Source organism: Rousettus aegyptiacus, unplaced genomic scaffold (genome assembly GCF_014176215.1).
Source record: "Rousettus aegyptiacus isolate mRouAeg1 unplaced genomic scaffold, mRouAeg1.p scaffold_m13_p_2, whole genome shotgun sequence".
Classification (NCBI taxonomy): domain Eukaryota; kingdom Metazoa; phylum Chordata; class Mammalia; order Chiroptera; family Pteropodidae; genus Rousettus; species Rousettus aegyptiacus.
Window position 1 is genome coordinate 135,446,839 of NW_023416295.1, and position 12,452 is coordinate 135,459,290.

The following is a 12,452-nucleotide window of genomic DNA, read 5'->3' on the forward strand; positions in this document are numbered from 1 at the left end:
CATTATCTATTTGTAGTTTAGTATGCAGCTATTCTTGAATAAGGTATGTGGAAAAAGGAAGTATAAGATTTAATATATATTAGAGTGATTAATTGATGTTTAATGAGACCCATTTTTACTTTGAACAGGACTGTATAGCGACACCTTGCCCTATTATCAGTAAAATCGGGGCCACTTCATTACCAGCTATTCCCATGGGAAAGACGGCACAATGGCGACATGGTTCTTGGACTCCAGTAAGTGAATTCCTATAAGAGATAGTTTCTATTATTGGAGGCTTTTAAACATCAACAAAATGGCAGTTGCTATGGATTCGCCAAATTAATGTGTGCATTGATACTCAGGTATTTCAGTGGTGTGGAAGCAATTTAGGGTTTAAAATCAGGTAATTTAATGGCCAAATCTTGCTGTGCCTTTCAAGAACTCTGTGTATCTGGGCCAGTAATTTCAGTTTTCTGTGTCTATTTTCTAATCTATAAAATTGGGATAATAATATTTGTCACAGGTTGTTATGAGAAGCAGATGTGATATCAGGCTTTTTATCAGCCTTTACTTAAACTACTGACATTTTCATGTTGTTTTTCTAAACCAAAACTTTTGCTTTAACTGTTTGTGGTATATATTTTTAAGCTTTGCATAATTCTCTTTATATTGAATTATGGGATCATATCTACTCTATTACTTAGGCCTTTCAAAGGTATTTTAAATATAAGATTCTCATATAAAATGCTTTTTCATATCTTTAATTTTGCAAATAACTAGTATTCCAAGAAGTTGAGTGTTTCCTTGTAAATATTTGATTTGTGAAATTTATGATCTAAACTGAGATATTCACTGTCCTGTCATTGACTCAGAAGTGATGCCAAGTGATATCATTTATAATTTTTTCAAGAAACTTTGTTTTAGAAAGGTGAGCAACAGGTATGTGTAAAGGTGCTATATAACACCTTGGTATAATTCTTTTTTTAAGTGCTCTGCATCTTGTGGAAGAGGTAATCAAGCTCGCTATGTAAGCTGTCGTGATGCTCATGATGGAATAGCAGATGAATCATATTGTGCCCATTTACCTCGGCCTGCCGAAACAGCTATCTGTTTTAGCCCTTGTGGGGAGTGGCAAACAGGGAATTGGTCACCTGTAAGTATGTTTATGATAAAAAACGAAATGAAAAATTTAAATATAACATTGATATTTAGTATAATATTGTAGTTTATTACATTGTAAACGTTATCTAAATTTGTGATCAGTGTTCAGCTTCCTGTGGCCATGGAAAAACAACTCGACAAGTTTTATGCATCAAGTACCATCAGCCAATGAATGAAAATTACTGTGACCCTGAAGTTCGCCCTTCCATAGAACAAGAATGTAATGTGGCAGCTTGCCCACCCACGTACAGAAACTTTCCCATTTCCTCTGAGCAGCCAAACCATTTTCCAGGCAGGAATTTTCCATTAACTCACAAACCAGAAGATAATCAAAATCGGGGGGTCGATCTGTCGATCAGAGGAAATCAATGGAGAACAGGACCGTGGGGATCAGTAAGCTGTCTTTATTGAGTTATATTAATTCTGTAATTTTGTGATAGTATAGCCTTTTAACAGATATATATGTGTATATATATATGATGATGATAAATACTTTTAATGCTAGATTTCTCTGAAGATCAATAATTTAAATCTTAAGCAATTTTTGATGCAGATTACAAATCTCTGGAGTTCTTATTGAATTATACATTAATTTGATATTATGATTACAGAAGAATGCACTTAAAAATAATCAGATTACAGTCTATTATAATAAAAATGAAAATCTTTTAAGAGGTAAAATTATAAATGTTTATAGAAAAAATCAAACTCAGAAATTACTATAATAGCAATGCAGTAAGCTGGTGTAAAATCATGATAAACTACAAAAACTACCATTGTAGTTCATATTTTGCATAAGATTAATGACATAAAATAAGGAAAAACACCAGTATAAAAGTTGAGTAACTTAACACCAATTTTTATTTTTTATTCTTTTATAAGTGAGACATTAGAACTTAATTCCTTATTATCTACTACTTAGGACAAAGGTGAATTTCCTATGGCAAGCTTTAAAACTTCACCTTTTCATTAGCAAATTCTAATAAAGCCTCTAGTGAAACTCAAGTGTTCTGGCAGATTTTCTGGATTAAAATTATGATTCCCATAAGGGAGATTTTAATGTGGAGAGTTTGAGTTTGAGTCAAAATACTGTTGTTGTTGTTGTTTACCATGTAATTTCATGATGTGGAATCTGTAGTTTGTGTGTTTTATCCTTGTCAGTGCTCTAGCAGTTGTGCTGGTGGTGTTCAGCACAGAGTTGTGGTCTGCCAGGATGAAAATGGACAAAGTGCCAGCTACTGTGACGCAGACTCCAAACCCCCAGAGTCACAGCACTGTGATTCAGGACCTTGTCCACGGTGGAACTACGGAAGCTGGGGAGAAGTAAGTTGTAATATTTTTTCAACATGTGGAGATTATGACACCTCCGAAGACTGACATGATCTTACTTCACTGTACAGTACAGAAAGATTTTTTTTTTTTTAATTGAGTGAGTAAAGCCATGTTCTTTTAACAAAGAGTCTATCATGGTATATATCACTCATTCATGAAAGGAAATATATGCTCCAGATTTTTCACATTATCTAACATGTTAGCCAATATGTCTGAATGTAATACCTTTCTAAAATTAGTATGTTAATGTTTTAATTTCTTAGGAAATTAGATTGCTATTAAGATAGAAAATTAGATTGATATATAGGCCATTGTTGTATTCTTTTACTGAACCATTCATTTGGTGAATCTTTCGAACAGTTAATTATTGTGCTGGCATTCTTCTAGTTACTTCGGATATGAAGATAACTTTTTAAATGGTTGTAACTAATACTAATCTCACCTATATTATGGGTGAGTGAGAAAGAATAAGAAAGACATTGGCTTTGGAGGGATAAAATAATGACCTAATTTAATTAGTCAATTATTTTTTTGCTTAATGATTGTTAGTTCATATTTACTCTTCATAGAAACTTTAGAAAATAATTTTTTAAACACATACTTCTGACTAGGTGCTAATAAATATCGACACATTTTAAGAATATACTTTTACTATTTTCTGAAATGGAAGTAACATTTTTACTTCTGAATTTAGACATGCTTATTGTGACAATTCAAATATGAAAAATTATGTAAAGATAAGAACTTTTAACATACTGATATATTTCCTCCCAAACTTCTGTGTTGGTCCAGAAATAGGTTCATATTACACATGCCACTTTGCTATGTGCTGTTTTCATGTAATATATACTAAACATCTTTCCATGTTCTTAAATTTAGCTGGTCTTTATTAGCTTTCATGGCTACATAGTAATCTATTGATAGGATACCATATCCTATTAATTAATATTGGGCCTAGTAGTTAATATTTATTAAGTAAGTAAATCAGTTTTGTTTCTGGCTATCTTATAGACCCTTGATATCTTTTTGAAAAATTTTATGGTACTAATTCTCAAAGTTATGTCTGTTTTTTTTAAATTATGAAAGTAATACTTTGATTTATTTTCTTACCCAGGAAGAAATGTTGAGAATTGTGAAGAAATGATAAACTTTAAACTCTAGTGTTACTAATTATGTATTAAACATCGAGTAAAGCAATATGTTCTTTTTAAAGCCACATAGTTTTGAATTTTCTTCTTATTTTTAGTGTACACAAACATGTGGAGGAGGAACAAAATCAAGATTTGTAATATGTCAATTTCCCAATGGCCAAATGTCACAGGAGCAAAACTGTGAAATCTTAAACAAGCCACCTAGTGTGGTACAATGTCATGTGCATGCTTGCCCTGATGATGTATCATGGCATCGGGGACCATGGAAATCGGTACGATAATATTTTTATTTTTATCCTTTTTGTTTTGTTTTACTATGTCCCTTTTACTTTAATTTTTTCTTTTTGTAAATTACGATGCACACACTGTATCTTCTCTGATTTTTTTTTTAAACAGACCATTGGCCATCTTGGCTTGTGTTATTTGAGAGTTTGGAAGAAGAATCCATTCAATTTAAAGTACTGTAATATATATATAATAGTTTTATATGTATTTATTTTTTATAAGTGAATTTTGAACCATAGCACTACTCTAATGGAAATATTTTTCTCCAGTACATCTTTGGCTTACCCTCCAATTAATCAGAAATGCTTTACTACATTTTGTATATAAAGTTAACATTGTGCTTGTAACAATGCCAAATTATGGCTGTGTCTCGTTTGAGTATATAACTGTATGTGGCTTTCTTTTGTCTGTCAGTGTCTAGTAACATTCTTTAAAACTTTGTTTTCATCATTGTTAAATGTAATATTTTTTAATGTGAAAATATTAAAGAAAAGATAGAGAAATTTACTTACATAAAGTAAATTGTTTAGTTTGTTACATACATCATGAAAAAGTATGACTTATATAGTAATTTATATGAATATTCATTTCTTCCACTGTGTGGAGTTACTATGTTTTGTGAATGTTTTCATTTTTTATATTTTTAGAGTCATGGACAAAATTCATAAATATTTGTGAACTGTTTATTTTTTTCTAGTGTTTTTCAAATCCAGGCTTTGAAGAATAATTTATATATGTGTGTGTATGTGTATAAAATTAGCATTTTGGTCACTTTTGATATTTTAAATCATGAATAACCAAGTATACTTCTTTCAGGTGAAAACTGATTTGAGTCTGTGATCTATTTATAATTAAATTTATAAAACTAAACAGTTCTTCGTTGGAAAATAGTTGACTCTAGTTTTACAATCAACCCTGACATATGCACTTGTGTTGCTTTGTCTAAGTCAAAGCTTTAAATAATATCTAAACCCAAGTTTCAACTCATGCTATTTGAAAAGTAGGTCAAGTTCTAGTTCAAGTTAAAATTCATCTTTAAAGTCAAAGTGTGATTGATATAAAACAACAGGACATTTAAACTTATAAGAGGATCTTAAAGTTAGATTCCTGCATCAGAGAACCATCACTTTGTATGAGTTAACAAAAGACATATTTTCCATGGAAAGGATTCACATGTTTCCTTAATGTTTACTTACCATCTACTATATCCTAGGCACTGTGCTACAGAGATAATAAAGACATGTTTCTTACCCCTATGAAGTTTACATTCTAGTTGGAGAGATTTGAAATACTATAGGAACTCGCCACAAAAAGATATCATTTTTTTTGTTGTTAGCCATCTGAGATTAGAAATTCACTTTCTCTTTATTGTATCTCTGTAACATTTTCTTTCATTTTATTGGTTTTAATTTGCAAACTTAGTTCTTAAGAAGGCTATGGATTGCCTTCTTGGAATTTAACCCCAATTAGGAAAGCAGACTTTTACACACTAATTAGACATTGAATTGCAATAGCATTTGTGTTTGAGCACAAAGGTTTTACTTTCCCTACTCGTTCATGAATTTATTAATTCACATTTACGTATGTCTCTTGGTTTGTGCTAGGTAGAGTACCTAAAATTAAGTGTTTTTGAGTAGATTTTCTCTTTAAGGGGTCAGCATATTATGGCTAATGGATTAAATCTGGCCCACTACTGATTTTTGTAAAGTTTTATTGGAACACAGTCATGCACATTTTTCATGCATTATCTATGGCTACTTGTCCACTATAAAGCAGAGTTGATTAGTTGCTGTAGAGACTGTCTAGACCTCAAAGCCTGAAATATTTACTATTTGACCCTTTCTGGGAAAAGTTTGCTGACTCTGTTCTATTTAATAAACCTTATAATGCTTTTAAATTTAATGTAAACTATGCTTACCATTAGAGAATATTAGAATTACAGATGTTCATTTGGGATCAGTTTTAGATGTTTCTGATCATTTGTTTAATATTTTTAAAACATTTTAAGGTTTATCAGCCACCTCTATATATTCACACATTTTTTTTTTCCAGCTTTGAGATATCATTGGCCTATAATGGTGTATAAGTTCGAGGTGTGCAGCATCACACAATGTTTATGTATTGTGTTGGACTGTATGTAATACTGTAATCTAATAGACTTGTGTCATGCTAGTTTTGGTATGTAAATGATGTCATATGGGAAAAACCTAGACTATTCATTAAAGACCTGTGCACAGATGACTTTTTCAGCCTAACAAAAACAAATGAACAAGAAAACAGTAATCACCACAAATCACAGAATAAGAACACAGAAGTTATACGGTTTATTGTTTACTACATGTCTGTTCTATAAGGAGTTTATTGAATAATTCAGTCTCTGCACTAGTGAAGAACTGTGATCTTTATTTTCTGATAAATTGAAGATGAATTTTAAAAATCACAAATGTTTATGTCAGAATTTTTACAAACTTATTTATTTTCCTTTTATATGTATAAAGAACATGTATATCATTAAAGTGCCTGGCTTTCTTTAATGATATGAAGAATTTTATTCTTTAAAATAGCCTTTTATATTAAAAGGGTTTACAAGACCTAAAGTTTTGTTAAAACCAGATAAAACCTTTTACCTCTTTCAGTGTTGCTACATTTTAATACCTCTTATTAACATATCAGGTTCATATCCTTTCACGGATAACTTTAATTCCGGCAGGTTCGATTCACTAGGTTAGACAATTAGGAATATGTGTGGGTATAAAAATATATATATACACACACACATATATACATATATGAATGATATTAAATTCGAGAACACCTCTCATTTTAAAGCAAAGTTAAAATATGAAGGGCTAAATCACTAAAATGTATGAAGTTGTTAATATACATTTAAATATTATTCATGTTGTGGGAAATCTTGTAATAATTTATAAGCATGATTAAAGAAAAGAATAAATAAATCTTAACCTATGTCTTAATTTAATGACTCTATCTGTGAGTAGTCAGTGTGAAATGATTGTATTTTAATCCATGTTTATTAACGATGTATTGTGGCTTTGTGCTTTGCAGTAATATGTGTATGTTGTGTTTTTACTTCTTGGATCAGTACCTAAAATGTTTTAAGTTACTGAGCAGATCTTGTAACGAATGTCTCTTTTCTTTTGGTGGTATATTTTTCTTAAGTAACAACTGTTCATTTCTCTTATTAAACATTTAATTGTTGACTAGAATGTTTTCATAATTTTACTTAGTATATGTATAAACTGCTATTTTTCAGATAATTCAGTTAGAAACTAACATTGTTATTAAAAATATGATTCATTGTTTAGCTATCAATTTTTAAATACTAGGTTTTATTTATATTACTTTTTATAAATTATAAACAATACAAATTTATGACACAAATTTATTTAGCAAGTTAAAAACAGATGCACTTATGACCAAGATATTCTTTAAAAGGTAAGTAAAGATTTTTTCTTCACTTTCATATATAGTAAAGAATATTACATGTAACATAAAGTGTTCTAAAAAATGTTCTTTAAATAAATTTATATTAATCTCTATTTTCCTACTAAGTCTCATTTAAGTGATTCATTTTCCTACAATGTTTTTATTCCCTTTATAGAATGAAATCATATTTGGTAAGAAAATAATGTGTATTCCAGTGTGTTCTGGGATTGATGATGATCCAACAGAAGTAAAGAGTATTTTTTCCATTAAAGATTGTTTTTTTGCACAGAAATGAGAAAATTGTTTTTAAATAATGTGAGATTGATACTTAAATCCTCTTGATTCTAGTGCAACATTTTGTAAAATATCCATATTATACTAAATCTCCAACATAATACAACGGAATGCAACAAACTGAAGTACTTCCAGAAGCGAGTAGCAGCACACACACAGTAAATCTGCAGTTTGTTGATTTTAACAGCTTTGTGTAACAAAAGAACATTGTGGGTCTGAAAAGTTGGGTTAGGCTGCTCCTCCCAAGGTAGTTTCCACTCATGATGGAATGCACTCAGGAAGAAAGTTGTCAATGACTCCATTGCCCCTCTGGCCAGCAGCAGCCAGAACAAGGTAATGTGTGGGGAAATGGTTTCAAGAAACTGTCAATTCTTTGTGAAGTAGAGGGTTCTAACATTGTAGTACTTATTTTCTTAAATTTGGGCAGGACATAAGCATAATAGTAGGCTGAAAATCCATTTTATTCCAAGTTCGTTAAAGAAATCTTTAACTATGAATAAGTGTTTCCATTTGTTTATTACTGTGTCTTTCTGTTACATTCATTGATGCTCCCCCAAATTATGAACATCTCCTTTATTGTGCTAGTCACTAGAGATAAACCAGGCATAATTCCTGCATACAGGAGTTTGCAGTTTAGTGATGAATGTACTAAGTAAATGATCAGAATGCACAATAGGATTCTTTTCTCATTTCAATAACAACTGTGTGATTTATAACATTGAATCCGCTCAATATGGAAGCTTAATAGATCACACTTATCCAAGAATTAGTAATAAGGATTGTACTTGACAACACAATAATTCCGCCAGTGGATCTTCTAGAAAGCGTAAATTAGTAGGATATATTCCATTATAACCTGGCGAGAGATGAGTGGTGGTCTGAGTTCCTACCCTAGAAAAATATTTTAGCCTTTGCATGTTTGCAGCATTTTTTTTCCCATGTGGATTTAACGCCTCACCAAAAGGGAAACTGGATTTATAGTTTGCCTTAGATATGGTGCTTTGAAAATAATTTTCGAAACACAAATGGGCCTTACAGGTTTGCAATGTATGACTTAAGAAAAATTTAAATAGCCTAATTAATGATGAGATCATGAATGAAGAGACTTTCTGAGTGTTATGTTGAGTGAAATTAGAATGCAGAGTTTAAAATAACTAAAAAAGCATCCTGACATGAAATGGCAATGTCCATATTTTTCTTTATCTTCGTATATTAAAGAAAATGAAAATGCCCATGTTTTCATGGTAATTCTGTTTTCCCAGGAATAATAGTTTGGAATGTTTAAGAATCTCTGGAAAAATAGATTTAGATGTTTTTGAACATATTCTCAGTGTTCTATAATATCTATGTGCTTATGAGACCATTTATATAAAAAATTTTTGTTATAACTGCATCAACATTTAGTAATTGTAAAAAAGTATATTTCAGTTTCTATGTTACTACAAGTCAGACATTAATATTAAGTATATTGTCTCACAATTTCTAGACGATTGATTTTTATTTTTTGATAAATACCTTAATAAAAAGTTATTTTTTTGAACTAGACCTTAGTAAAAAGTTTTGAGCATGTACCCTTATATATTTTATTATATATTTATACATCGCAAACTACATGTACATTTTGTGATTTATAGAACATATACAAACATGAATTTAAATTAAATATTTTTATTTTGTGTATACTTTTTTCCTGACTGAAGTATTATAGTTATCTCATGTTTATAAAAATGGTAGAATGTTTTATTTGTTTTGAAAATCTTGGTTTAACACTGTTATAGCAGTTCAAATATCTGGTTGTTTCAATATGTGATATCAATAGGTTTCGCAACTGAAAAAATTACCTTGCAAAAATACATACCTTCATATAGCAAAGTTCATCACTGAGTGTTCCTTCTATATACTAGTAATTGACTTTAAATCCAATATACCAATTATTCAAAACATTGAAATTTGTCTCACAAATTTTCATATTCCATGATGTCATTGAGTTCTCAAAAAGTACTGGAAGGAGTTATATTTTTATATTGTAACAAATGGCATCGAAACTCAGTGAACTTTAAAACTTTGGAAGATTGGAAGCCATTTAAACAGATTAGAAAATTTTGCTTCAAAGTTTATAAATATACATTTCCAAGAGTTTTTATAGTCAGCATATTATTTGTGGTAACAAAATTACATAACTCTAGAAATTAGGAGGCGTTCCCAAAAGCAGTTGCTTTTTCATCCACTCTTAAATGTCTCATTTACCTTAAAGGATAGATGATGGGTCTGTTTTTTTAATTATCTATTTGGCATCGCATTTTTATCACTATCATAGGAAAAAATCATCAAATGTGAAATAATCTTTTTGTAGTAGAGAAATTAGAAAAGTCATGATAATGATATCAGTAAATTCTATCAGTTGGATTTCAAAGAAAGTAACAAACTCGGGCAAGAAGTCAAGTTAATTTGAGAGTGCTAGGATTACAAACTGCAAGTTGAGGGACCCATTTGATGGTACGTAACCTGATTGTTTATTAGTCTCATATGGAAGGATATTATCTTGATTTCACCAAGAGAAATGTAAACTTTTATTGACCAAAAGAGTTTGAAGATATGTTATTCTTAAGCCTGCTGAAATGTTAAGTATTGAGTCTTTCCTAGATCTTATAGTTGAGTGAATTGTGGTGTTATAATGTCTAGTTTGAGTCAACCGCTATTAATTTAACTGAGGGACCTTTGACAAGTTATTTAATATTTCTAAGAGTTTTCTTAGAAATAAAAATAGCTACCTAAAGAAGACATTGTTTTAGGGTTAAATAAAACAATAGGTAAAGTGGTTGGTATAGAGCCTGCAACATCAAGGTTCAGTGTTTTGTTTGCCATTATCACTTGTCCAGTAATAAACACATATTCCCTTTCCTCAAGGAACTGAAAATCCAAGCGTGGTAGATAAAACTCATAACACAAAAAAATCTGAAATAAGATCTACTAAAACAAGTGCTACTCTAGTGTGAGAGAAATCAGTTGGGACTGGAGTTTGTTTTTTTTAAACGTTTATGAAAATATGACATCCAGCAAAATTTCAAAAAAGTAAAGGTACAGTTCAATGAATTTTCCAAAGTGAACACATATATGTAGCCAATACCCAAACCAAGAATATCAGCACCCCCAGAAGTTCCCCTATGTATCCCTTTAAAGCCACCCTAAAAGTTAACTCCTCTTCTGACATAAAATATTGTAGGTAAGTTGTCTGCCTTTGAGCTTTATCTAGATGGAACTTAGAGAATTTGTGAGAGTCGCAGTCTGAGGTGTGTGAGATTCATTCATGTGTGTAATTATAGTTTCTCATTGCAACCTAGTATTAATTTTGTGAATATATAGTTGTGTGACTTAAATGAATATGATTTGTATGAATATTTTCATTGTGAGAATTTGGGATTGTTTTTTATTTGAAACTTAAAATAATGCTGTTATGAACATTTTTCATATATCTTTTGGTGAACATGTACACAGGAGTTGAGTCACAGGATGTTAATGTATGCATATGTTCAGGTATAGTACATTATATCAGACAGATATTTAAAGTGGTCGTATAAGAATTTCAGTTGTTCCATATCCTTGTCAACACTTGATATTATCAGACTTTTAAGTCTTACCGAATTGAGTAGATGTGTAGTGGTATTTCTTTATGGTTTTAAATTGCATTTTGTGATGCTCAATTAAGTTGAGTACATTTTCATATGTTTATTCTTGTGAGAATTTCTCTTATGTGAAGTACCTATTTGCCCATTTTTCTATTGAAGTTTATGCTCTATTTTATTGATTTGTAGACATTAATTTTTTATTCTGAGTATAAGTTCCTCGTTCAGTACATGTACTGAATATCACTGTTACAGTTTAGCCTTTTGCTGCCATCCAGTCTCAGCCATAGCTACTGAGAGAGAGCAATAGTACAGGAGTTTCCACTTCTTCCCATTAAGTAGGTAAATGAGAGATTCAGAGAGAATTTAAGTGGACAGATATGGCGAGGACAGCATGGCTAATGCCTTGTGTCTGTCGTGAAGATTTATTTTTAAATGATTTAGAATAACTTTCGAGGAGAGGAACCTTGCTATTTTGCTAGTTTGACTTAATTAAGAGAAGAAAGATTAGCCAATCTCTGCCCAATTCTTATCATCACCATGAATTTCTAGTAAGTTTATTCATTTCGCAGATATTTACATAGCAGTTATTGTGTGTTAGTGATATTTACAAAGCATTAGATGTGGAGGATAAAAATATGAATAGATCAGGACATAGAGTTTATATTACAACTGGTAAAACATTAAAACAAAAATACATTTAAACAAATGACTGTCAAATTATGTTGGAGGCAATATTTCTTTTAATAGGATATTTATTAATGGTAAGAAACTCTACAAATAAACTAGTTCCAAAATATAACAACATAACTGAAAATACTGTAGCAAGAAGCCATATTTCTGGGTAAGAGAACTTGGATGCAATAATTAAAATTGTCAGAAAAAGGCTTGCCCGCAGTAGAACCATTTCTATTTGTAGCCTGAATTATCTTGGAGTAGTATAAACATATATTCAGGAAAGTTTTCTTCTAATATAGATTTTACCCATAAACCCAACTATAATATTCAATAGGTAGAACCAGAAAGTATTTTGTGTGATTAATGATTAATCATTCTGTTTGGGATATCATTCAGTATAGTGTGCAAATTATACTGTGTAAATAATGTGTACTCTGAGAATTCTTTTTAGGAGAACGAAAGAATAAACGGAAACTTATACTGCCACACTAACAAAAAA

At 30.6% G+C, this 12,452-nt stretch overlaps 1 protein-coding gene across 3 annotated transcripts in view; it reads left to right on the forward strand.

Moving 5' to 3' along the window:
- The window catches only part of ADAMTS20 (ADAM metallopeptidase with thrombospondin type 1 motif 20), a 145,366-nt gene that overhangs the window by 83,343 nt on the left and 49,571 nt on the right, over positions 1–12,452 (forward strand). For all 3 annotated transcript variants that reach the window (XM_016146470.2, XM_016146471.2, XM_016146472.2), the window contains 5 exons: positions 129–236; positions 971–1,135; positions 1,246–1,536; positions 2,305–2,466; positions 3,722–3,898. In XM_016146470.2, the coding sequence (XP_016001956.2) occupies positions 129–236; positions 971–1,135; positions 1,246–1,536; positions 2,305–2,466; positions 3,722–3,898 (903 nt within the window). The remainder of the gene's footprint in view (positions 1–128; positions 237–970; positions 1,136–1,245; positions 1,537–2,304; positions 2,467–3,721; positions 3,899–12,452) is intronic.